General features: G+C 51.2%; 2 protein-coding genes across 5 annotated transcripts; both read left to right on the plus strand.

Moving 5' to 3' along the window:
• Positions 1–1,345: 1,345 nt before the first annotated feature.
• Positions 1,346–3,874, plus strand: LOC129601454 (BTB/POZ domain-containing protein 6-like). The gene is made up of 6 exons (XM_055500266.1): positions 1,346–1,737; positions 1,817–1,939; positions 2,001–2,172; positions 2,253–2,437; positions 2,635–2,770; positions 3,222–3,874. The coding sequence occupies exons 1-6, from the start codon at positions 1,571–1,573 to the stop codon at positions 3,744–3,746; spliced, it is 1,308 nt and encodes a 435-aa protein (XP_055356241.1). The 5' UTR covers positions 1,346–1,570; the 3' UTR covers positions 3,747–3,874.
• A 19,228-nt stretch (positions 3,875–23,102) lies between these two features.
• On the plus strand, positions 23,103–26,510 carry LOC129601450 (BTB/POZ domain-containing protein 3-like). 4 transcript variants are annotated; one of them, XM_055500259.1, is made up of 7 exons: positions 23,103–23,334; positions 23,556–23,738; positions 23,817–23,939; positions 24,838–24,997; positions 25,079–25,263; positions 25,430–25,565; positions 25,661–26,510. In XM_055500259.1, the coding sequence occupies exons 2-7, from the start codon at positions 23,560–23,562 to the stop codon at positions 26,135–26,137; spliced, it is 1,260 nt and encodes a 419-aa protein (XP_055356234.1). In that variant the 5' UTR covers positions 23,103–23,334; positions 23,556–23,559; the 3' UTR covers positions 26,138–26,510. The 4 variants fall into 4 exon arrangements, with proteins under 4 accessions (XP_055356234.1, XP_055356232.1, XP_055356233.1 ...); XM_055500257.1 differs by having other exon boundaries at positions 23,104–23,373; positions 23,452–23,738; XM_055500258.1 differs by having other exon boundaries at positions 23,104–23,373.
• Positions 26,511–27,980: the final 1,470 nt, after the last annotated feature.

Genomic DNA, 27,980 nt, shown 5'->3' on the forward strand with positions numbered 1-27,980 from the left:
AAGCGAAAATGAACCTTAGTGCCGTATGCGAGCTTTGCACACTGTATTAATTACCTTGCTAATACTTTATGGACCGGAAATAAAGCCGGTGATCATAAACTGCACTGATAAGCTTAACATGAAGTTTTGATTGTAAAATCGTCATACAGTATTCAGAACGAGCTATTTAACTAAACATCTTCTGGCTTCAGACATTCCAATCTGTGGGCAAGAGATCCTGTGGTCGCATGGCGGCCGTCATATATGGGGTCCCATTTTTTGGGATGAAATGACGATCAGCCCATTTTTGGATGAATTCACGTGATCGTGATTTATATTTTCGTTTCCTACGTACTATGATGATTTCTACAAATACTGTGGTTGTTCTATTCGGGGCAACGTATAAAACGCGAGATGGTCGCTCTCACGTTACCGATATAGCTGGCAAAGAACGGATAGCGTGGACCCAGGTTTGCTAGAAAGTCAAAGCGTGGCAAAAGGCACAGGCGTTGAATGACACGGGAAACATCCACGCAGGGAGCTGTCATGCGAAAACGTCACTCAAAACGCTCAATGATGCCGCTTATCTTATCTAGCGTGCCGAAATGTCAGGATGCTGTTGTCGGTTCGGGGTGTGGCGAAATAAAGTTAGGTTTAGTGTTATTATTATAGACTCCTTTTAGAATTGTGCTTTTGTGATAAAAATGACTTCAACGGGGAAGTTGTTTGATTACAGCTGAGAACGAGAATATACGAAACTGTTGAGACAATAAATTAGGCGCGTTGGAAAAATGTACAGAGCTGCAGTCGCGGGCGATCGGTTTGAAACTCTTGTGTCATACGTGCAGCCTCTCAGAGACGGCAAACTGACCAAATGTTTTGGTTTTGCAGCTGGCTGACTGTTCGCTTATACTACAGCTCGTATCATCGTAATAACAGTTACACAGAGACTGGTAATACATAGAGAGGCTATGTCAATCGGATCGCATGTAATGCAGCGTTCCGCTGCGCCGTTCAGCTTAAGACCCCCGCTTCGAACACGAATATCATTGGCAAAAGTGCCACTTTTTGGCCATATGGATTGGCTGTTTTAACGTTAATGCGCAATTGTGGTTGGTTATCCAGATGTAACCAATCCGCACAATCCTGTTTTGCTGCATGGATTGGCTGTATTCACCACATTTTGAGATACAACCGCCGTTCGTGGTGGTAGGCCAACGACAGGGGGTCTTAATCTGCATGGAAAACTGAATCACTTGCAAAGTATTGTGCGTCCTCTCTATGTATTACCAGTCTCTGTGACAGTTACCTTGAGTTCGTCGTGTTGTGATTTACCATTTACTGTTTCAGACTTTCAGTAGTTTCTCCTTTAGAATTTTCGGCGGCCAACAGTCTGCTGAATTTTCAACATCTGCATTCGATACTATCTTGGTGTTGTGGTTATACTTACCGTCTGACGAGTGCTTGGTAGCAATAGCTCAAATCAGGAACTTTTGATTCCTGTATTTAACTGGTGCGAGTCGTGCGACTAATTAGTAATTACCTAGCAAGACTTGGGGTTAGGAGGGTTCTAAACTTCTAGGCTTACCCGATGTCTCAGACTGCATCATCCCCGTCAGAGAGCCGCGCCCAACGTCGGGGCACGCTTTGCAGTGTTCAGGAGCGCTTGGAGCGGATGTTAGAAAGTGGGGATTCGGCCGATGTGCAGTTCTCCGTAGGGCGACATTACGGGCCAGCCAAGATCTTCCGAGGACATAAGTTAGCCGAAATTTCACAACGATCCACAATCCCACTCATTTTGCCTGTGTCAGAAACGCATATCTTTGATGGTCACTAGGTGCGTGTTAAGCAGCGGCAGCGATGTCTTCTACACCATGTTCAACGGCAGCCTGCCGGAGAAATGCGACGGTCCTGTCGACATTCCGGACATTCTTCCTGAAGCCTTTGATAATATGTTAAGGTAAGACTGCCGTTATCGGTTGCTTGTCTACTGAGAATATAAATCGTTTCCATCGTCGTAGATACATTTATGCCGATGAAGTTAACGTAACAGCGAAAGATGCATACCCTACGTTGAAGTGCGCTGATAAATACGACTTGCCAGAGTTGGCTGACAGCTCCCTGATCTGTATCATTGATGATCTCGGTGCAGAGAATCGCGATGCTAACCATTACCTACAGCATCTGGAAAACGTACGTTATGCTCATAATACGAACATTTCATTGTGCAATAATGATTGATCTCTGCTGGGTTCTCCTTAATTTTTGTGTAGGCGCTGACGTGGGCTGTGGGTATCGAAGGTGTCGTCGAAAATTGTTTGCACTTTGTGGATGTACACTGTGCGGAGATCTTCCAGTCGGAACGCTTCACTGAACTACAACCCAAGACACTGCAGATGATACTGGAGCGCGACACTCTGTTTGTCGAGGAGAATAGCGTTTACATGGCCGTGAATAGGTGAATAGAATCACGGGGTCCATTTCTTGGAAACCGCTGGGGACAGCATAAGCAGCGCCGTGTAAAGTTCATCGCCGTCCTATAGCAACAGTTTTTACTATTGTTACATCCCGTATACGTTATCAGAACAAGATTTCTATATAACTGTTGACATGTAAATGTATTAATTTTTATTCTGCATGTTTCCCTCTTTGTAGATGGGTTTCGGCTTTCTGTACTCGGAGCAATTTGGAACCTACACCGAAAAACCGGCGCCTGGTTCTAGGAGACATGTTTTTCCTTATCAGATTCCCGTTGATGACTGATACTCAGCTCGCTGATGGTCCCCTGAATGTAAGTCGCTGTAGCTTAATTGTTACATCTGATAAACAAATTGCAGGGTCTGTTAACTTTTCCTATATGATTACACAATTATTTATAAGTACGAGCTCGTACATTCGAGCTTTCCCCCACTCGTTGGCTGACTTACCAATATACTGTAGCAAAACAGTTTATCTAGAGTACGAGTACTGATTTCATTCACACCACCACAAGGTTTAGAAGTAAAGAAACAAAGTAACAGCCCAGAATGATTCGAAAACATTGAAGAAAATCCCAGTCGGTGTACGCTGGGGTAGAATTCGCAAGCAGCTGTGCTCCCTGTGCTTAACTTTCGATTTTTTTATGAGGAGAGTCCCTGGATAACAAACAGTTTGGGAAACTGAGCATGGCGCTCGAAGTATGCAGTTAATAGAATTTTTGTAAAACTAGTTGAATGCTGCTCATTAATATGCGCGTTGTGCAGGATCTGCTGTTGCTACCACAAGATTTAACGGAGATCTACTTCTACAAGCACGCCACGACAAAACGCCCGCTAAGCTTTCCCACGCAGCTCCGTCGGCCACCCGCCATCCATGCCGGAGATGCGGAGTTCAGACACAAAGAGGAAATATTCGTAGAAGATTCATTTTCTTCCAGCTGGCATCCTGCTCTAGTTATCGGAGCGCACGGGTCTAAAATTATGTGTGAGTCTTTGAAGTATGCTGAAAGATGCGTCGAGAAACAGGAGCTGGCAAAAATAATTCGCGCATCAACCTTTTTGGTGGCCGATCAGGACATTCTTTATCGGTCTCGTATCGGGTATGTTCATAAGACGAATGCACAGTATACCAGATTAGAAGAGGGCTCCCACATGATCACGATCAACGGCGAAGAACAACAGGCTGAATTCTGTCAGATGTCCTTGGAGCATTTTCACGTGGACGCGTGGAGACAAGCCAAACGTGCCTCCACTAGGAAACGTCCCCTGGATGCCGCTGACCGGGCTTGAATTGTTTTGCGTTGCCACCTGTGCATAATGAGTGTCATTTACTATTATTTTAATGCAAAAAGAAAAACCGTTGTTTTGTTGTGTTAAGTGCTCACCAAACAAGATGTGTTTACATTACTGAAAATTGTTACTTTGCAGTCCTAAACAATTTATAATCTGAAAAAGCCATACCATTATTTTGCGTGGTTGTAGTAGACTGGTGCACACTTGCCACTATCATTTGTTCAGTTATTACGTGTACGCAGTCTTTGTAGAAGGAATCGATTAAAAGTTAAAAATCCATTTTTTCCCCAAATTTCTAAGGGTGCTCATTTCCCGTTCAGATGACTATGTACAGATATTTCTTGAAATACGGAAGTAACGGAACATATACTCGCAGCAAGTGGTACGCGCTGCTGTTTAAAATTGAGATACGGGACATCCTGACATGTACCGGGTGGCTGAAGAAAATGGCGGTCTCCTGTTTTGGTTTGTTTCTCGCGGGCTTGTGGTCGGACTGTAACTTGTTAAGGCTCTTTCGAAAGAGAATTTTATTAACTAATAAAATCACCAAAACGTTCTTGAAATACTTAAGCCGTGATAGTTTACAATGATACAAATTAAAAGCGTGTGTAAATTTTTCGTGTCCCAGCTTTTCAAACTTAGAATATCGTGGCATTTCTTTTCCGTACGGACTTTTTGGGTATCTTCAACTACACTGTCTAGAGAAATACATCATCTTTTAATATAAAAATAGTTGCTGACATACTCCATGCGCTAGACGAGTTATGCGGTAAGGGCATTTTGCGACTTTCCCAAAAAATGACTGTTTTTAATTTGATTTTTATGAGCATTTTTCGTTAAAATTTTCGGCTGCCTGTAAGGTCGCAACAAGAAATGCTGGTTTTACTTTAAAATGTAGCTAAGACATTGCTCTTGCAGAAACAAGATGGCACCAGAAGATTTTTTAAAGCGTTGAAAAGGAATTTGATTTCAAAAACCGGTCTTGCGGATTTCACGAGAATTATTCGTGCGAAGGCTCAGTTATTCCGAGTACTGGCCAAACATGGTTGCTAGAATATGGCAGTTCCTTACAGTAAAAAAACAAGAAACAACCGCTCTACCCGAAACACGAACGTGAGATAAATTAGTGAGGCGGCGAAACAGGTGGGAAGTCGAAGTTGTGTCAGGCCGGTCGCTATGGCAGCCTACGAGATGGCAGCCAGCGACAGCCCTGCTTCCGGTGTGCTGACTCACACACGGAGTCGCACTCGCTATCGTACGCCGTATCGGCCTCGACTCAGGCTCAGCTACGCCTTGCCACACCTACGGCTTTACGTCTCGGCCAATCAGCGTTCGTTCGCTCGTGTTGGATTTGCCCAGTGCCGCAGATAGGCATTTTCTATGTTACGGCTCATTCAGCCGCTCATTCCAGTTTAGTCATGATTTTCTCTTACGCTGGCCACTTGCCATGCGTTATGCCCATGCTTTACTGCTGTACACAATAAAGCCTCATTACTCACTATCGTGAGCCCTCTGTGTTGTGCTGCTGATATGATAGCAGATCCTGGTTTTCCTTCTGTGGAATCTTTTTGAGAGACGGTGTAGAATAGCTTCCGTAACGGCCGACGAGAAGACAGGGGAGAACCGTAACCCGGTTCCCATCCCCATCTGATCGCCGCCAGCCAGAGCGGTTGGTTTCTCTCTCTTGCGGGACCGCGAGCGGAACGACTCAGCGGACCCTCGTCGCCAGCGCGGGCGGAACGATCCTTGTGCAGACGTCGGGCAGAACGACTCAGCAGACTCTCCTCTCTCGCGCGGACGGAACGATCTTGCGCTTTCGGCCAGCGGAACGACTTGGCCCGGGTAGATCGGCGGATGGAACGATCCTGCGGATCCTCGGACTACAACTTCGGACGGAACCCTCTCAGCATTCAACAATCGGGGTCGCCATTGCGTTAAGTCGCACCCGCAACTTTACCAACGCGAGCGGGACGTTTTCAACCGGAGAATCCGGCGGACTGACCTGGACGGACGGCATCCGACCCGTGCCCACCTGGTAAACAGGTCTTTCAGACCCTTGTAGAGCCATAAGAACCCGATATAACCGGGCAATTTTCATTTTTACCGACGAAAACTAGTTTCCTTCTGCTAAAAACCTTTTTCACCCGGATAAACGGGCTTAAAAACATCTTTTGACGGGTAAAATAGGGTTAGCCAGCCTTACTAGGTCGGACCCTCGAGCCTCGGTGAAGACCCTTAGAACCTCGGTTTTCAACCTTTCTTAATTTTCGAAAAATTAAGGGAACTAATTTCCCCGGCTGAAATAAATTTTGGCCGGTGAAAAATAAATTTTCTTAATTTTTCCGGATTTTTCGCCGAATTTCCCACGGCAGAAATAATTAAATCAAATTTAAAAATAATTGTGACGTCACTACGGCCGATTTACCATACTTAAGATTGACCAATCAGAATCGTGGGGAGAATCCCTATGTTATAAGCCCGTAGTGAGTCACTGTTTTTTGGAAATTTGCACGGGGCGCGCAGAATCGTGACGTAGGCAGTAATCCGCAAGACCACTTAGTAGTGTGACGTCATAGCTCGGAAGTTCGACCAGGGTTACGCCCGACGTGACCAGGCTGGTGGGTACACTTTCCGCTACGCCGGCCCAGCAAACCAGAGCCTAAATCATCGGACTTCAACCGGTCGAACAAGTCCAACAAATCGGACAAATCGACCAGCTCGGTAAGGGAGAAGCGAGATCAGCGGATCCTTGGAGCCGGTCTGACCCAATCGCCGGAGGAAAGCTTCGAGGACGCTCAGAACCGGGCGTTCCTGGAGTCGCCCCAAGATAAACCGGAGGTCCTGTATGGCCCAACAGGCCAGAATACAGTGAACCCGGAGCCTGCAGCTGGACATTGGCGCCCAATAGGTGCCATGCCGACTACGTTCCCGGTGATTTCCTCGGACAGAGGAGTCTCGGACCCTGCACTAGGTAGGGCCGCGGTGTCACTGGACATGGGTGACCCGGTGCCACCCCAACAGGGGGGCATGGGATCCAGAATGGACCCGAGGCAAACCCCAATAAGCCCTAACCAGACCGGAGGGAAGGTTCCGCCGGCCCGGGAGGTGACCCACAAGGTAAGTTTACCGGACAAAACCCCGGTATCCCCGGTTGGAAACCCTAAGTCTCCGGGCAATACCCGGAAATCAACGTCCCCGGACCAGAAACGGACCCCAGGGACCCCGGAGGTGACGTCACCGGACCCGAAGCCCCGGACCGGGACCCCAACTCGGACCTTGGACTCACCGAGGCCGACTTCGGGAAGCCAAAAGTCGTCATCGGTGACACTGCATCCGGCTAAGACCCCTAACACCGGGGCTCGGACCCCGACCCGACAGGTCGACACCCCGAAAACCCGGGAGGTGACCCACAAGGCGGGTTCACCGGACAAAACCCCGGTATCCTCGGTTGAAAACCCTAAGTTTCCGGGCAATACCCGGAAATCAACGTCCCCGGACTAGAAACGGACCCCAGGAACCCTGGAGGGGAAGTCACCGGACCCGAAGCCCCGGACCGGGACCCCAACTCGGACCTTGGACTCACCGAGGCCAACTTGGGAAGCCAAAAGTCGTCTTCAGGGACATTGCAGCCGGTTGAGACCCCTAACCCAGGGGTCCGGACCCTGACCCAACAGGTTGGGACTCCGAAAACCCGGTCTGTGACCCCCACTTTTCAGGCGAAAAACGCCGTTTCTCCGGTCAAAAACCGGATCTCACCGGCCGAAACCGGGGCAACCCAGGTTATTGGACCCTTACCCTCGGTACCCGGACCCCTACCCTCGGTATACGGACACTCACACGCTGTAACCGAACCTTTACCCGGGACCGACTTGACCGAGGTTACCCGACTTAAAGAAATGTTGGATCAGTCTCGGGCCGAAGTGGAAGCCCTGCACCAAGAACTGGAGCAGCGGTCAACCCATTTAATGGCCATGGTGAACCGAGCGGACACCCGGGCCGCGACCTTACGGGACGAAAATGACCAGCTCAGCCAGGCACTGCAGAATGCAGATACTACCGTTGCCGAGCTCCAGTTAGAGCTGGACAACGAGGCTGATGCCCGCACCCACCTGAAATTCAGCTATAAAGAGGCTGAAAAGGTCATTGAGGCCCAACGAAACCACATTGACCGGCTGGAAACCGAAAAGGCTCGGTTGGAAGAACTTCTTCAGTACGGCATTGAAGCTTCTCACAAGGTCGTCGAACTGAACCGGGAGAATGACCTTTTGGATGCCGAGATCGAACGCTTTACAGCAGAAAAGATCGTTTTGGAGAAGCTTGCGGCTAAGCCACCCCGTCATACCGGACATCGCAGGAGCAACACGGACAACTGCAGAACTTACTGTGCCGGTACAATCCTGAACTGAACCCAATAGGTCAGTTAAGGATATCCACAAACCAGACCTACCAGGTCGGGATGGCCCGGATGGATCCGTTAACAGGTACTCCGCCGACAGCACCATCAGCTACGGAGCCGGAACGGAACACTTTAACCGCCCGACTAAAAGTGCCAACCCAACCCATAGCGACGACAACCATGGCCCCCGGAGGAATGCCCGCAAATGTGGCATTCTTAACCGGTACTGGGCCCGTCGGATCGACCACAATCGGACATCGCCCGGATAGCTCACAAGAGAGCTCGGTACTCGGTCCGTATATCCGGACACCCGGACCCGGCCGGGTCAACAGCGTCTCTGGAAGGGAACTCAGGCCGCAGCCGAACCCCATACCGGGTGCCGCGCAACCTGACTCGGTGAACCCGAGCTCCGACAGACGTCAGGCATTGTCGCGGAACGTAGCCCCAATAACGGCTCCCGCTGCACCCGAGGAAGAAAGGCGCGAGAACCCAAATGGCTCGGCTTACCGAGACCCAATAGGTCAGGTAGCCGAGCCCAACATGAACCTAGCGGCAGCTCCACTCGGAATGTGGTTGGGCCAGAACGGCGTTCGGCAGCCGCTACCTTACGCAGGGCAGAACTTCTTGCCGGGACAAAGACAGCCGCAACTAGCGGCTCCCCCGGCCCACCCGAACCTATATCCGGTCAACCTCGGACAGCCTGCCGTGGCAGCCCAACAGGCATACCAGGCAGTGCAGCAACCCCCGGTAGCCCAACAGGCACAACCGGTGGGTCAACTCCAGCAACCCCCGTTACCCAACCCGAGCGTTCTTCAAGCCCGACGAGAGGGCTTTGAAGAAGGCCGAAACCGCTATGAAGAGCGAATGGCTCGGATTGCGGCTAAGAAGAACCGGGGCGACCTGCCGAAATTCAACGGCGACGGAACCAAAGTGGAGGGGTGGATCACCAAAATCCGGCGAATCTTCCGCCAGGAGGTTTGACGATGTCGGAATGACTAACGTCGGCTTCATGACAGAACTGGAAGGTGCTCTGTCCGGGCAGGCCTTAGAATGGTACCAAAACCAGTCAGCCCTGGAACCCGAAGAGAATGGCTGGCCGGTAGAATACTGGCTTCAGCAGTTTGCAGCCCGCTTCGCGGAAACGGACAAGCAGGTGACGGCAATAATAGACATCAGCAGTCGAAAGTACAAGTTCGGGCAAGAGACCCCGGAGCAGTACTATGACGCCATCATCAACCTCAAACAACGAGGCAACCTGAGCGATGAGTTGGCCGTCTTTTACCTGCGGACGAACATTACGGAGCCAAACCTGCGAGCGGCTTTGGATATCCGAATGCCCAAGACAACACAGGAGTTTCGCGACTACATCCGGGACTATACACGGGGAAAACCCATGTATCAAGGCGGCAATGTCACCAATTACATCTCCGTCAGAACGGCAACCCGACAGGCCCCCGGCTATATCCAGCATAACTCGCCAGGTTACCAGAACGTGCAACCGGGGCCTCAACGACCGAGCCCTCCGGCGACACCATCCTCTCAATCCCGGGCCCAACTGGAACAGACTTGGGCGGCTATGGCGGCGATGAACCTTAACGGGTCCCCAATAGGGACCGCGGTCTCGCCGCCGACTTACGGAAATGCCGGCTATGGCCAGCCCCAACGGGGCTACAGCCAGCCTTCGAGCCCCGGTTACGGCCAACCCCAGAACGAAAGGTACGGCCACGGAGGTGGATATGGACGCAGCGGAGCCCCACAATATGGTGGCTTCGCCGGAAGTCCCCGCCGCGGAAACTTCGGAAACCGCAAAGGCGGAAGTGACGCGGCGCAGAATGCCCAGTGGTCACCCCGTACACCACAGCAAGAGGACCGCCAACTAGCGGCCTACCTATGTGGACCGGATGGAAGCAAAGTTCTTCCAGTGGACCCAGGACGGAACATTTTCCTGCGGTCACTGTAGATGGGGCAACCACAACGAGGATAGTTGTGGCTATGCCGGACTCCGGCCCGAGGACAATCCTAACCGGAGATGGTACCGGGATTGGAGGTACCGGTACGATAATGGTTGGCCGCTTGGATCGGCGAACCAGAATTACTTGAACATCGTACCCCCGCCACGCCTCCGCCAGCAGAACGCTGGCCGGCCTTTCGTGGTGAATATACCACCAGGTCAGCGACCACAGCTGCCGCCTTTCCCGGCTCCCAATAGGAGCCAGGCTGGGCCGTCCCAGGGCAGCCCACAGGGAAACGCTTAAGGTCGATGAGCTCCGGTGACTCATTCGACCTTTGTCATCCAACGGAACCACCGGATAAGGATAACCCCACTAACTGGACTAACCTTACGGACACAACTCGGAACTTTGACTTGGATTTAGCCTCCGCAACGGTCAACGAAGCTGCCAGGATCTTGGCGGCGGGGACGGTAGCCCAATCAGGCACCGGACTTCCCCGGTTCGGAAACTCGGAGAACCGACCCGAACCTCGCGGCACCGATAATGCGGCTCCCGGACCAGAAGGTGTACCCGGGAGGATCGGCCATGGAACTTGGACCCGATCGGCAGGAGCTGGAAGTGCTCCACTCGGCCCAGAAAGTGAAGCCGGAGGGGTCGGCCGAAAAACTCGGAACCGACCGGCCGGGACGAGAAACGTCACCGAGCCGCCCGGAAGGCTCAGTGCCCAATTAGGCACTACGAGCCACGGGCCATGCGGACAACCTAGGCGCCGGCCCGCAGCCTCACAGGATGCCAGAATGACACCTGAACCGTCACCGGTAGGCCAGCCGGGAAGACGGCCCGCACACATTGCGGAAGCTCCGACCAAAGAAGTAACGGAGACCTCAGAGGACTGGGAAGCAGTACCCTTGGAAGCACAGGCACCCGCCCACTGTCTGCAGCAGGGAGCGGACTTCTTCCAGCGACAACCGGCAAGAACCGAAACCATCGCAGAACGACCCATTAGCCGAACCTTACGGGCGGATACCTCCGCATCGTCGATGCCTGGAGTAATTAACCGGACAAAGACGCACGGAACACCACGGGCGGGAACTGCTGAATCGCCGATGAACCGGAATAATTAACCGGACAGAAGCGCAACAAGCGAGCAACCCGGAGGTGCGCCCCGTAAGACGACCGATCGAGGTCATCACCATACCGGATGAACCCGAAAAGAAGCTCACTCAGGCCTCCCGACCGCCGTGTGTAGACACCAATAGTGTCCCCGGCGGATCAACCCTGATCCCGGTGGAACTCACCATCCGGGAGGTGACTATTCAGCCATTGGTATCCTCCGGACGACCGAAGGTAGTCCGGGCATGGACACATGAAGTCCAGATTGGACCTGTACCCACCATGGCTATGTTGGACACCGGAGCTGAAACATCCCTAATAGAGGAGCGTTTCTGCCGGGCCAACAACCTTAAACTCGAATCCTTGGGGTGCTTCACCAAAATACTCGGTGTAGGCGGACAAGTAGCCTTTATGGTGACCCATTGCTGTACCGTACCGGTAACTCTGCAAGGATACACCAGCCCCCACACATTTTATGTTCAACCAAACAATTCCGACGTTCCAGTCCTTCTTGGATGCGATTATCTGCACTCCAAGTTCGTTTTCACCCGGGCGCCGACCCCCAATGAGGGTCAGCGGAACCCATCTTCGGGTGCAGTGCAGCCTACCCCGATACCAGAGGCATCGGGCACGGCAACGAATACGGCTCGGATTAATCGGACGGTTAACCCGATTATCCCCGGACCCTCGATTTGCCCAGAATGCTCGGACACCGAACGGAGCCTCATCACGGAGCTGCAAGTCCACAACGCCATAGAAAAGCACATGGCCAAAGTACGGACAACCCGACTGGAACCAGTCAAAGGGATACTAAAGTCTATCCCGATACCAGAGGCATCGGCCTCTGGTATACTCAGACAAAGATATCGAACTTGGTTCTCCGGCATTCAGCACCTCCTAGAGACCAGAACGGTCGGCATAATGGTTGAGCTCGACCGGATCGGCGCCAGAACGGACGACGAGATCCGAGCCGCCCGGGAGGAAAGCTAGGCGGTAATCAGACTAACCGAGGCCCTTGAAGAGGAGATAATCGAATGGGAAGAGGAATGGATCGTACTCCACGCGCAATTTGCGGAACATCAGCTTCCCATACCGCCGATACTTGAGATCCAAGCCCACGAATTGGGTCGACGACTCTTTTGGCACTTCAGAGACCCATATCATCTCGGTTCACTGGACACTGCCTCATTCTGGAGTAAGTTCGGTGAGAATACCCGGGTAACTCGAGTTGTGCCGGACCCAGAGCCTCCGCTTGAACCCTGCAACTGGCACCAGGCCAAGAAAGTGAGGCTTTGCGGAGACGTACTCCCACAAGAGGGGTGTCGTCTAGCCAATACCCGGGTAAATGCCCCGGACCAGCAGTATGAAGCCTTAGAATGCCCGATTTGCTGTGAAAATAACGGAGTAATCGTCCAAGCCCTCAGAACTCGGAACGAAAAAGTCTGGGAGCATGGTAGGCCAACATCGCCCGGACCTCCCGAACCGGAAAGGCGGGTTGGCCCGGCACAGGAGACCCCAATTAGGGTTACTGACGGGCTACCCGGACCTTCTGGGGACTTAGGCGACGAAGAAGCAGAAATCGACTTCGAAGCCCCGGACTCAGATGTCCAGAGCACAAGTGACTCACCGGACACCGACTCCGACAATGAGCCCTCGGACCCCTCGGAGGAACAATCGTCCGAGGAGGATGACGACGATGACGATAACGACATCGGCTTCGACCCGTCAGTCCGATGGATAGGGACAGATACACCCTTGAACGGGCCCCCAGAAGGTGGACCGCCCGGCAATCAACCCTCAAAAGGAGCCAGGGAGCCTCCGAATGAAGGCTCGGGCCATCAACGGGCTGAGTTAACCGCAATTACGGTTTCTCACCCGGCTGACAACCAGTTAACCTTGGCCACGTCAAGCGATAAAGGCTTAGTCTCGGACATCAACCCCTCCGGAGACGACACATCGGAAGAGGCCTCCACGGACAACAATTCCGGGACGGAACGACGGGTATCCCCGAGCGACGACGAACAGATTGCCCAACAGGCGACATTCGTCGGAGGCAAACCCGTTGTTTCCGGCCTAACCCTGGTCTCCGAGGCTCAAGCCTCGGTGCGGACGACTAAGTCCGACAAGACCCTGTATAACCCATGGAAAAGGGTTATGAAGCCAAAGCCAATAGCGACGGCAACAGAATCTAACCCAACGGTCAATCTTCTCCGGCTGAATACCGAAACAAGCCTCAATGCGACGACCGGCAACCGGTATTTGTCGAGAACAAGTCCACACTACCCCCGTGCTCGACTTGTGCGATACTGGTGCGGACCCTCAGAAGTATGGACCCTGACCGGGAAATCCACTTTGAGTCCTTCCGGCGACGACACTCCGGAGTCCGTCCGATAGAAGACGACATTCAGATCTGGCCAACCTGCGACACGGCATGGATCAAGGTCCAGAACGCGACCGAGCACAACCAAGTACTCCGTAGGGGCGCCAAAATCGGCTACATGTACTACTCGGACCTCTACGAGTATGAATTTGACAATGAGGGCATCGAATGGGAGATTCCCATGGGAGTTGCCCGGGTCGAGAAGAAGGGAGACCGCCCGTACAACCTACCGAAGGCGACACAATATGACGCCACTACGGTGCGGACCCAACATAAAGTTGAGCTGCCACCCCGGGCAGTCGTTGTAGTCACGGTTACCATTGACTTGGGAGTGGACCCCGCTAAGAACAAGTACTTAATGTACCTCGGCTCGGAGGAAGCCTTAGCCGAGGGTATCGAAATGAAGGATGGTCCGACCCCACATGACGGGAAGAAATTCACCATCCTTGTGGCCAACCATAACAATAAGGAGGTCATCATCCGGAAAGGAACCCCAATGGGACGGATCGAACCGTACGAACATATGACGGACGACCGAAAAGCCCAGGTCAGACTTACCCAATTAGGTGAGGAAGACCCGGAGATCGTTGAAGAGCAGCGGAAGGCCATCAACTCCATGAAGCTCGGAGAGAACCTAACCGACGAGCAGCGACAGGTCTTACGGGACATCGCATGGGAATATCGGTTGGTCTTCCCGACCTCGAAGCGTCCCTATGGTGACGTCAAGGGAGTCACCCATGTCATCGATGTCCAAGGTGCGAAGCCCATCAAAATGAACCCGACCAGAACGGTTGGAAGGGCCGCGAATTCATTTCCAAACATGTCCAGGAGATGTTGGACCAGGGTGTCATTGAACCCTCTGATGCAGCTTCCCCGTGGTCTTGGCAGCCAAGAAAAACCCGGACGGCTCTGTCGGAACCCGGTTCTGCATCAACTACATTAAGTTGAACGCAGTCACCAAGAAGAACAACTACCCGCTTCCCAACCCGGATGAATTGCTGGACCAGAGTGCCGGGATGGAATATTACGGCAAGGTGGACTGCCAGTCCGGTTTTTGGCAAATCCCAATGGATGAAGCCTCGAAGGACATGACAACCTTCGTAACCCCGGAGGGCATGTACCGTTTTAACCGGATGCCGTTCGGAGTCTGCAACGGACCCGCAACCTTCCAGATGCATGTCGATAAAATAACCGCAAAAGCCCGCAAGAAAGGTGTTTTTGCGTATATCGACGACATCATCTTCTTCGGTCGGACCTTTGAAGAATTCAAAGAAGGCTTCCGAGCCACCCTGGACTGCCTACAAGAGGCCGGGTTCACCATCAAACCCTCGAAATGCGAGGTGAGGACGGACAAGCTTCCGTTCCTTGGACACGTCCTCAGCAAGGCCGGAGTCCAGACCGACGATGATAAGGTAGCCGCTATTGCGCAGTACCAACCCCCGAGAACAGAACGCCAATTGCGGTCGTTTCTCGGGTTGGCCAACTATTACCGGAAATTCATTCGGAACTACGCTCAGCGAACCTCAAAGATGTATGAACTCCTCCGGAAGACCAACTCTATCCGGACAGACTGGACCGATGACCATACGGCAGAGTTCAACGGTATCAAACAGGCTCTAACCACAACCCCGGTACTCGCAAAGTTCGACCCGTCCAAGAAGACGGTAATCGAGTGCGATGCCAGTGGAGCCGGACTTGGCGCGGTGTTGTCACAAAAAGACCACCCGGTAGCTTTTGCCAGCCGAGTACTCCACGGAGCTGAGAAGAACTACGGTGTCACCGAATGGGAATGCCTAGCCGTAGTCTGGGCCGTGCAGAAGTTCAAACACTTCATTGACCGCGGACCCTTCACCGTCAGAACGGACCACCGAGCCCTACAGAACCTGATGCGCTGTGAGTCCAATAGACCCGGCATCAACCCCCGGTTGACACGGTGGGCATTGGCTCTGCAAGGCAAGGTTATCACCATCGAGTATAAACCCGGAGTCTTCTGCGATAACGCGGACGCTCTGTCCCGATGGCCGTTGGAACGACCCGACGATAACGACCCTCATGAAGAACTGGACCAAGTACCCAACTTTGAAGACTTCAAAGACGAGATCCAAATAAGGTCTCTAAGGGTACAACGGAAGGTTCAGAAGGAACGGAGCCGAAGAAACCCGGACTAACCTTGGAACCCGGAGGCTTAACGGATGAGGCCCGAGTCGGGTCTCTCCGAGCGGTCGGATGGAAGCAGACGACCAGAATGCGTCGTCCAGTACCGAAGAATACTCCGCTTCAAGGATGCAAAGTCATCACCAACTGGAATGACCTCGCAACCGCAGATGTTCGCATAATTAACGTCATCGTACCGGACGATCCGGGCTCACAAGGCGAGTCGAGGGTCGGAACCGCAAGGGTACGAGTAACCGGAACAGCCGAACCGGAGGCTTCGGGTTCACAAGGCGAACCCGAGGATGAAGAAGAGAAACCCATGGAGTCCAATAAGGAACTACGCAGACTGCAGCTCCGGGACCCTTACCTCCGGAAACTGATCGATGAAATGGAGAATCAAGATCAGCTGGACCACAAGTCCCGGCTACTGGAACATTACCAGATGAGCGGAGGCGTACTTTACCGCTTGACCACCTATAACACCAAGCTGGAACGGCGCTTTGTGGTCCCGCTCTTCATGCGAAAAGGCATCATCCGGGCACTTCATGACGGAAAGACCGGCAACCACTTCGGTCGTGTGAAGACTCTGGAGGCAGCGAAGCTCCGGTACTACTGGGATCGGATGCTGACCGACGTCCACGACTATGTGGATAACTGCCCCCGGTGTACCCTGGTGAACAAGCCCCGGACCAAACCACCCGGTAAACTCCAGAAGATGGAGGTCGGAGAACCCTGGTTCCGCGTATATGCGGACTTTAAAGGACCCTTACCTCGGACAGAGACAAAGGGATACCAGTATATTGCGGTCATCACCGACCAGTTCACCAAGTTCACCATCGCCCGAGCAACCAAGACAAACTCTGCAAAAGAGTTCGAAAAATTCTTTGTGGAAGATGTCCTGCTTAAGTACGGCATGCCGACCCACCTTCACACCGATCAAGGATCCCACTTTACGGCTAAGACCTTCGCCAAGGTGGCTAAGATCTTTGGAATCCAGCATACATTCGGAACAGCCTACCACCCAGAAGGACAAGGCCAAGTTGAACGTTCCATGCAGACGATATGGGACGGAATCAGGAAGTATTGCGACGCTAAGGATGGTCACAGATGGCACCGAGCCCTGCAATATGTGGTATGCGGAATCAACCGAGCAAAACACGCGACCACCGGGTTTTCACCCTACTATATGCTGTACGGACGGCAGATGACCATACACCAGGATGTCATCACCGGAACCAATGCACCGGAGCAGTACACTGATAAGGAGCAGTACATCCGACGGATGAAAGAACGGCTCCAGCGGGCACATGACATCGCAAAGACGAATATCGACGAAGCGTTCGAAAAGAGTGCCGAAATCTACAATAAGAAGAAGTCAAACCCGGACTTCCGAAAAAGAGACCTAGTCCTGGTGGAGTATCCCAATAAGGATCCCACCAGGAAGGAACGATACGATGGTGTATGGACTGTTCTTGACCATCGCGGACCCAACAACCTTTGGCTCCGAAATGTCGATACCGGAAAGGAAGATGTCGTCGCGGTGGATCGCTGTAAGCACCACCCAAGCAACAAGCGCCGACGAATAACCCGGTCATACGTCAGAAGCGACCCGAGGGAACCACGGATAACAACCTTGCAACGGTGCCAGACCCCATGAGGGTCGGCCCGCTCGCAACACCCGGGCCCGAAAGGCTGAATTAGCCGAAGAAAAGCCTGAAGAATCGGCTAAAGACCCTAAGCAACCGGACTTGACGTCGGTGCAGGACCCCGATAAGGGTAGGCCCGGCAAACCAAGTCCGGTCGCCAACCTTGGACCGGAGAAGCCGAAAGGTAAACGAGGCCGACCGAGGAAGAAGCCCCCGTCGGACTTCGAAACACCAGCCCTGCAAGAATTGCAGAAGCAGGCCATCATAGAAGATGAAATTGCGGCTACACTTGGGCAACCGGTGGACTTAGCCAAATCACCCAAATCAGCCGAGGCTACCCCGGATAAGCCGGAAGACATAGCCAAGAAGCCTAAGGCTACCTCGAAGAAGTCGAAGGAGCCCAAATCACCAAAGGAAAAACCGGCCAAAGAGAAGAAACCGGTGAAGAAGCGGGAAAAGAAGCAACCCGACACACCCGCCCCGGTCGCATCGACCAGTAACCAGGCTGAACCCCCGACTCCGAAGCGAAAGTATGGGACAGCAAAGAAGCCCAAGCTAACAGTCCAAGAAGTGCTTGAAGAGGCTCAAGAAGCCGAAGACGAAGCCCACAAGGACATCCTCGACAGAATTGCCGAGGGACGGGCTGAACCCGCAACTAAAGTTAAGAAGCCAAAGGCTCGAAAGGTTCCCACCTCGGTGGTTGAACCTCGGCCACAGGCCAACTGAAATGAAATCCGCCGGTAGCCGGACCCCAAAAGGGACACGGCTCAGCATAAGACCGGTAAATGTACACCCTTACGTTCCCAATAGGGACCTGGACAAATCTTTCCGAGACCGGAGAAACCGGACCCCCGGACAGCATTCCACCCGGAACTTGTCACGGCAGCCTGCTACTGGCCGGACCCTCAATAAGGGATACGGCAACTGAAATCCATCTCATGACGCTGGCAGCACACCCTCAACGGGACACGAAACCCAATAGGTTCCCCAACAAGCACCTGACACCCCCAGTCAGCTTATCGGTAGCAACGAGGCTACCCCCGGTACAACCTTCGATGGCGGTAGTGACCCCAATAGGGTTGACCCCACCTCTTCAAATAAAGCCAACTGGCCCGTACCATCGCTCGGAGAATCGCGCCGACGGACGAAGGCTAGCCATCAAGGACGATCGGAGGCTCAGCATGGGCCCGGTAAGCTTGGACACCAGCAAACCCCCGATGAACTAGGACTCACCGGTAGCCGGACCCCAATAGGGTTAGGCTTACCATAAAACCGGTCAAGAAGGACATGACGACGTCTCCAATATAGCCGTTGACGAACTTCACCCGGACAGACTGGAAGGGAAGTATCGCAGATCGCGTTAACCACGTTCTGCTACCCGTTCGGACCCTCAATAAGGGATACGACGGTAGAACGCTCGCAGACCGCGGAAACTACATCTTTTACACGACCGGACCCTCAATAAGGGATACGGTGGGTTAACTCACCCGGTACTATGTCCAACGAACCCTATGGAACGGACTCCCCGGATTGACCCGGCAACTACGAGTGAAGCCGTCGGAATTTCAGTGCTCGCACCGTACCGGAACGTCTTCCGCGGTTTCCCCCGGACAGAATCCGTCAGAACTTTCGGATCCTCCGGCACCAACAACCTTCATGGCTCAACCTTCGTGTCCTTAACCACATCTGCTACCAACATCGCAGATCGCGTCTTCAACCACGATCAACTACCATCACCGGCCCAGAACGGAGCCTTTACCCGAGCCAATACTGTCCAAGACCGCAGACCGCGGCTTTCAACCACATCAAGGATCATCATCGAACCCAACAGGCCCGGCATCAACCCTCTCAACATTGCCCAATAGGCGACCGGAGACGAAAATAAGGGTTGTTGCCCGGACAGATCGTCCTGCAGACTGTAACCACGACTGGCCTGTGGACTTTAAACCAGCCAACACGGATGCCAGCAAACTCTAACTTGGCAGCCGAATCTAACCCTGGGATTCAACCTTTGGGCCCTGGAATCGACTTCAGAGTCCGGCTTCAACCCTTCCAATGTTGCCCAATAGGCGACAGAGGTGTAAAACAGGGTTTTTGCCCGGACATAATGTTAAGCAAACATGATTTGAAGCAGAATACAAACCTACCATCGGACTCTAGCTTCGTAGCCGAGGTTGCCACTGGACTTCAACTTTTCAACCGAGGCTAACCCTCGGATTGGACCCTCGAGGCCTGGCTCAGCCCGGTCTATGTTACCCAATAGGTGACTGGACACGAAATCACGGGTTTTGTCCGGATGAAAACCTCGGAGCATCGAGGAGGAACCCCCGAACCAACTGGGGGCCGGACCTTGCCCGGAGATATACCTTTTATCGGATCAACAGGGCTCAGACCCTGCCCAGAAGCCTAATACCCCGGTAGCAACCCTACCCTCAGCACCCAATAGGTGCTAAAGGATGACTTAAAGGGTTCTGCCCGGATGGATCCTTTATCAAACCGTTGACCATGGCTCGCCTTGGACTTAGAATCATCATCCGAGGCTGCCAACGGACTTAAACTTTTGACCGGGGCTACCCTCGGGTTTGACCCCTCGGACCCCGGATTTGACGTCAGAGTCCGGCATTAACCCTTCCAATGTTGCCCAACAGGCGACAGAGGACAATTATGGGGTTTTGCCCGGACAGGACCTTCAACCGACCCAGTAACAATGACTCTAATATGGCAGCCGAAGATCCCACCGGACTTTAACTTTGAAGCCGAGGCTGCAATTGGACTTTAACTTTTTCACCGAAGATGAACCTCGGATTGGACCCTTGGAGTTCGGCATTAACCCTCCCGATGTTGCCCAATAGGCGACAGAGGACCATAACAGGGTTTTTGCCCGGACAAGGTATCTAGCGCATCGCGTAACCACGATCTGCCAAAGCAGCCACGGATCCCATCGGACTTTACCTCAATAACCGAGGCTGCGATTGGACTTCAACTGTCTGACCGAGGCTGACCCTCACATACCGAGGTTACCCCGGATCAGACCCTTCAAAGCCTGACATCAACCGGTCCAAGTTGCCCAATAGGCGACAGGACGCAAAATTACGGTTTTTGTCCGGACGAAACCTTTGAAAACCGGTACTTTACCGGATAATTCGCCCGTAAGAAGACCCAATAGGTCTTATTCCTAACCCAGAGAGGATGCATCATGGCTTTCGCGGATCGCGACGGTGCCTCTCCATTCACCTGACCTTTTGAACCCCTGTAACGGAGGTTCCATTCAACTTTAACCGGAGGATTCCCGGTCGGAAGTGAGTTTCAAGCCCGTTTCTCACCCGGCTACGGTGATTCCACCATCTTACCCGAAGTCAACCGGTCGGAAGTAGGCTTAAGCCCGGCCTACTTGACCCTATACTGAAGTTTTACCGGTATCATCGGGTATCCCGAGAACCGATGCCTCGGACTCGGATGACAGGATAACTGTTGGACAGGAGACCCAGGAAACGGACGTCGTCCGTGTCGGAATAAGCCCCGGATCAAAGACCCGGACCAAAGACTTTGATATTTTTTTTTAACTTTCTTTTAACCTTGAAATGATGTTTATTTAGAATTTAACTTGAGAGAGAGAGATTGATGTTTTATTTTTATTTTCGCCGTTACGGATCGTCATCAACAGAAGCCTACACCGGTCCAACAAGAAACCCGACCGACCTCCGGATTTCTGCCGTGAGTTGTATCGCCACCACGGGTCCGGAGGAGAACGCGTGACCGGAGAGACCCACACCGGACACCCCGAGGCGCAGCCACCGACCCCAATAGGGTCGTGTGCGGAGCGGGCACTGGGACGGTATGAGACCGGGTCCTTCGCAGGGGCTCGGACTCCCGCCCAGAGGCATGTCAGGCCGGTCGCTATGGCAGCCTACGAGATGGCAGCCAGCGACAGCCCTGCTTCCGGTGTGCTGACTGAGACACACGGAGTCGCACTCGCTATCGTACGCCGTATCGGCCTCGACTCAGGCTCAGCTACGCCTTGCCACACCTACGGCTTTACGTCTCGGCCAATCAGCGTTCGTTCGCTCGTGTTGGATTTGCCCAGTGCCGCAGATAGGCATTTTCTATGTTACGGCTCATTCAGCCGCTTATTCCAGTTTAGTCATGATTTTCTCTCACGCTGGCCACTTGCCATGCGTTATGCCCATGCTTTACTGCTGTACACAATAAAGCCTCATTACTCACTATCGTGAGCCCTCTGTGTTGTGCTGCTGATAGTTGGAGTTAGGAAGTGGATCGAACGCGTTGAACGGTGGCTAATGGGAAAATTGCGCAAAACGCTACACAATGCCTGCCACACAACGACCGTTGAATAGCGTTCGAAAGTTCTTGTGTTTTGGTAACACTGATTAGCCCGTTTAATACTGATATAATTCTTTTGGAGTTCCAATCCACGCATTTTCCTGATTTTTCCTCCCGTGTACAGCAGATTTTCCATGTCAGTTTATTTAGTTTAAAAATTTTAAGCGCAAACTTTGACTTTTTTTTACTAACGGTGTTGCTTTTCCCCCTTATAAAAGATCTGCTCGACAAACTTTTAATTTTTGACAACATCACAATTTGCAAGTCTGGCGGACTCGTTATCTGCGTTACATGATTTCCTTCTGATTGGCCGTCATTTTTGCTGTTGTGCGGCGTGCTGCGGTTGCGCACTTCCAATATTGGCCACGGTTCAATTCGTTCGATCGACTTCCGACTCCAAACATTCTACTTACACCTGTTTCGCCGCCTCACTATTATTCTAATTAGCTGAAAAACAGTAATTTTTAATTTCGAAAGGGGTAATTTCAAATTTCCGCTTCCAGGACATCCTTGAAATCTACTCAATTTTTCAAAATAATTCATAAAAAAGTTCAGCTTCAAGACAATCTTGGTTTGACTTAAAATTCCTATGTTAAAAACATTGCTCTTTCAAGCGAAACTAAGATGACGACAATCATGCACTGGGCGGACCCAGCGCACCATCGTAAACCAGACCGCCATTTTCTTGAGCCACCCGGTACGATCTAGGGACATGTCCTATCTAGGGACACGGGTTAGGACAAACTGGATCAGCTAAATAACGCTGTCGTGCAAGTACAATCATACATCTAATACCGTGGTTGCTATGTAACGTACGATGCCCGGTACAGCACCGCAGTACGAAACTCCTGCGCATAGCCACTTCGCGTTTGCAGCGAGCCTTTCCAATCACAGCTTGAGCTAGGGTAGCTCTTGCTTAAGTGCAGCGGTTGCGCTCCGGAGATTGCAACCGTATAGGTGACATTGACGGCAGAATGTGTTAAAAAAGTAGAAGTTGAAATCGAACGTTCTATTTAGCAGTTTCATCGAAAATACCGGTAACAGCATCGACTGCATCGTTATCGCTTATATGCGACCGTGGATGGTATATACAGAACAGTAACGGAACTGCTTACGTTAGTGATTCAATAATAACCGCTGTTTCCGAGGTTTTTACTGTTACGATCTAAAATTAATACACTTTCCAAATTCCAAATGTGGATCTGTCTAAAGACATTGCCGCATTTAAACGCAACGGCAAGTTGGCAACAACGGGAAATGGATGGGCGCAGGCACAGCACATACGGCAGTCATCTGCCCACAGGCGGCGGTTTGAACCCTATGTTTGCACTTCCAGTTCCGACCGTTTTTCATCGCTCCTACTTCATCGCTTCAGTAGTAATCGCTCTGTACTCTTGATTAAAAGCGGTGCCCGTTTTACGGTTTACGGCTGACTTCGCCGACTCACTAATGTGAGTCGGCGAAGTCAGCCGACTCACATTAGTGTGAATATTAATGTGAACAAAACTCGGGAGCTATTTTTCCAGCTGTTTATCAAGTTACTCAAGTATTTCGATATGTTTTCAAGTCAGTCTGGAACGATGTCATTATTGCTGCACTGAGGGCATTTCACAATTTATCGAATCGACGATTAACATACTCAGTACGTTTTGAGAAAACTATCTGACACGTTTGGCTGTTGGCTGTTGCTGATAATTGTGCATCCGACTTTTTGTTGCAGAGGGGGAAATCCAAATTCATCCCCGTTAGGGAATGAATTTGGATTTTTCATTGCTGTGTCTGCACTGAATTGGAACTCATTTTGACTATCTTTGTGCGTGTTAGCTGAATGGTGAGTTATGTAATCGGGATCATGTTCCAACCATCGTTTGCCAGCGCGGAGCGTCGAGGAACAGTTCCTCAGATCGTCAGTCGGATGCGGGCCGTTTTACATAACGGAGAGTTGAGTGACATTAAGTTTGCCGTGGGACACGATCATGGCGATGTTAAGATCTTTCCAGCCCATAAGTACGCGCCATAAACCCAGTGGCAAGGCGGTTCGTGTTTTGGCGTAATTCGGTTTTGGCGTAATTCGACTTTCTCTAGGTTCGCTCTTAGCATCAGCAGCGACGTGTTTCACACCATGTTTTACGGGAATTGGCCCAGCACAGGACTGGATGTGATCGAAATCCCTGAAATCTCTCCTGAAGGCTTCGCTAATATGCTGAGGTACGGTACAGGCCCGTACAGCAGCCTAATTTTGCGTTTTTTATTACTGTACTGCCAAGCGCCAGATACTATTTTTGGCATAGTACACTAACCATTAGTACAGTAACAAGAATTAAGAATTCTAATGCGGAGTTTAAATTAAATACGGTTCATCATTAAGGCGTTAACACTGCATTTTCTGGGCTTCGTGCAGTCAGGATCGATTGCCTCTGAGACAGTTATGTTCAAGAGAATATAAATCATAATATAAAAATTAAAACGAGCTCAATAAATTATCATTAATTATGCTCGATTTTCCGATTTAGTTCTTGCATGTCTTGCACGGAAAGTAGCTGTTTCGGTGTTTCTGTCAAAGTTTAGAAATAAAAGCCGTTTTACGTTGCCACCCTGGTGGTTGTAATTGGTGCAGCCGCCGGAAGCTGTTGTTCTTTGATCAGCGTGAAGCTTTTCGCACACCGTCCGTGTACCGTGTACGCACGAAGTAGTAAAGTACCGTCATAATTAAGCATGGGAAGCGATTTCCCGGAGATAGTGACGGCGAGATACAGACTACAGAGCAATTTCAAGGAGGTTTTGTGATCCTCGTGCTCGTACGGCTCAAACGACTCCATGTGCCTCCCGGGCCGTGAAAACTGTGTGCAGCCACACACTCCCAGCTACAACACTTGCATGCTGATCCCCTCTGGAAAGGATACGCAAAGTCAGACATCTCTTTTCGCTGACTGGTACATATCAGCTCCGGATCGTGATGACACACGTTACCAGTCGATATCCACCGGCTAGTGCGCATTATGCTCAAATAACAGCTAGCGCTTGAAAGATACTAGTGCCTGACTTAGCGTAACAACAAAATACAGTACTATTGCTCGTAGTATCACTGTATCTTCTTATTTTTCAGCTATATCTACACAGATGTCGTGGAGAATCTAACACCCGAAAACGTCGTGCAAACACTCTATTGTGCCGACAAGTATGATCTGTCGTGGCTAGCGGAACGGTGCACAGACTTTGTCCTGGAGCAAGTGAAGCCCGACAATTGCCTGATGTATTTGGAAAATGTTAGCCTTGTCGATGCTACCAGAAATTGTTGCTAGTGTACCCGGAAACAATGTACCGTCTAATGATTTCTGTCTGCGCAGGCGTTACGGTGGACACCTGATTATGACCGCGTAGTGGAGAAATATCTGGATTTTGTGGATGAACACAGTGTCGCCGTTCTCCAGTCGGAGAACTTCTCCGACATCGGGAAGAAGACGTTGGAGATGATTATTCGGCGGGATACGCTATCGGCCGAGGAGCATATCGTATGCACGGCGGTGGACAAGTGAGTGCAGGATTGTATGCAGGTTCTTCCAGAAAGTTCGTGTAGAATGTGCTCTGACGTACACTTTCTAAAGCTGCCCGAAAACCTTGATAACGGGCTAATAAAGTAACGGTATATCGTTTGTCATATCAGTCGTACGAACCGTATGGCGGCCTGGTTCTTATAGATGGGCTACGGCGCAGTGCTTGCGCAGTCAGCTGGAACCTTCCTCCGTTAATCGCCGTGAAGTGCTGGGAGCTGCGCTCACCTTTGTCCGATTTCCTGTGATGAGCGATTCCCAACTGGCTGATGGACCCCTTAAGGTAGCCGATGCGATGTTTCTCTTATAGCTAAGCATCATGCGCAGGGCGGAGGCCAGAAGTAACGATGCCGTAAATACCGTTGGTTTGTCATTTAGAGTGGTCTGCTGATCCCAGCTGAAATGTGTGACATTCACCTCTGGAGGCACGGCACCGTTAAGCCCGCTTTGCATTTCTTTCCTCACGCCGAGCCACGAGAACGTGGCGTACAGGAAATCAAGAAAGTTGCCTACAAACAGCGGGAACAAATATTTGTGATGTGCGACGACGACAAATGGCATCCCGGAGAAATGGTGGGCATCCGGCAGTTTGAATTTGTCAATCTGTGGCATTCGGAGCAAGATAGACAAAATATATCACCTTCGAGGATAATTCGGGCGACGGACATTCTGAAGCGGGGTCTGCCAGTTGATGCGCTCGTTAACGGAGTGTGGAAGGAAGGGACGTATGGCTGTCTGCGCGCCGGTCGGCATAATGTCAGCTTCGCCAGCCAAGAGCATGCTGTAGAGTTCAAGTTCCTCAAGATCGCCAGTAAGCACGTGGAGGAATGGAAATCGGCTAGGAAGAAACCATAGCGGATGGGATTGGGGTTCTGCGCGCGCAACTATGCTTGACGTGATTTTCGAATCTTTCGGTTTGTACAGTAGTGGTGAGATGCAGTTTTAATTTTTTCACATAGATAGACTGGAATAACAGTGCTGTGGTATTTAACGGCCGACAGATTTAGACTGGCTGAATTTATAATTTTCATTTTGCTATATCCGAGTTCGGTATCGGCTCGCGGTACGGGATACGTTTTCGGTTTTGTTACTTAACCTTGCGACTTTTGCATTCGGTTGTTGTGCTAAGCTGTCAGCTGTGTCCTATAAAAGCAAGCCGGGTTTTGCGTCTTTATTATAATTGACTAATTTGTTCAAATCCATGACAGCAAAGTGTGACTCAATGAAAATTCAATTGAAGCTAGATGCACCTCGACATAAGGTACGACTAAAAGTACTTCGTAGGTATATCAGTTTGTCGGTTTTTTTTATTAATTTTGTGACATACATTACTATTTGCACGTCACAAATATTACAACATATATTAATTTGTCGCATAAGAATGTTTTACTCGGTGTTAGAGAGCACTGGCCTGCTCTTCTTACGTACTGTACTTGTATCAGTTGTATGTAAAACCATTCGGCAAATCTTCCATATAAATAATAAATTTATTTGTATGCTCCGTCGATTGCCCAGTGATAACCGGGCTAGACTCCCACGATCGGTAGATTTCTTCGTAGTTTCTTTGCGAGCTTATCCCAGTCCCGGCATTGGTATATAGTATAGGATTACGAGTCATTTGACCGGCTGTAGCTTTCGGTCTAACCATGCGTATTATACGAGTAGCTTCGTGTACACGGATACCGTGGAGGTGACTACCGAGGACGTCTTCCCCGTGCTCCAGTGCGCCGACAAATACGACTTACCACGCCCAGGCCACCGCTGTCACGACTTCATCCTCGAAGACCTTCGAATTAGCAACTGTCTGCAACATGTGGAAAATGTCTGCCGTCTTTAGTTTACAGTTTACTCATATCGCTGCGATGGTTTTAGTATTACTTTGTAGGCACTGGACTGGACTGTAGAAGGCGACAATATCGTGGAGAGCTGTTTGCATTTCGTGGATGTGCACTGTGCATCGGTTCTCGAGTTGGAGGAATTTACCCAGCTGAAGCACAGCACGCTGCAGAGGCTTCTGAAGCGCGATGCCCTTTTTACAGATGAAAACAATATCTTTTGCCGCGGTGAACAAGCAAGCAAAATTCTTTACCTTTTACGATAGGGGGCCTTAAGAATGTTTTTTCAGTGTACAAATTTTAACTAAGAAGCAGTGCCTCCGCGCTTGCACTTTTCGTTATTTTACATAAGAGTTAGCGTGTGTTAATGTAGATGGGCGGTGGCTGCCTATACACGTAACAGTCTGGAGGCGTCGGCGACTAACCGGCGCCAGATGCTCGGTGGCCTTATCTATCTAATTCGGTTCCCGTTGATGACGGACCAGCAGCTGGTCGATGGTCCCGCCGGTGTAAGTGGCAGACTTCTGGCTATTGCTCACTGGTGTCAAACATTTTAGTTTGCCGACAGTAGCTATAAACTTTCCGGTTCCGTAGAGTGGCCTGCTGCAGCCATCCGAATTGTTAGAAATAATCCTCCACAATTACAAGTACGCAACACCGAAGGGACCGCTGGAGTTTGCCTGGTAACGACGACGTGCTCCGTTGCCCTTTGCTGGTTATTGGGTTCCACTGCACGCCAAAGAGGAAATTTTCGTGCAGGGCCAGCAGTACTGGAACGTCCGTCCACTGTATGATGCTGAATTCCAAGCAGATCACGACGGTCGGAACGGAAAAGATTGTCCGGGGTGTGGACATTCTGACTG

Source organism: Paramacrobiotus metropolitanus, unplaced genomic scaffold, assembly GCF_019649055.1.
Source record: "Paramacrobiotus metropolitanus isolate TYO unplaced genomic scaffold, Prichtersi_v1.0 Parri_scaffold0000237, whole genome shotgun sequence".
NCBI lineage: Eukaryota > Metazoa > Tardigrada > Eutardigrada > Parachela > Macrobiotidae > Paramacrobiotus > Paramacrobiotus metropolitanus.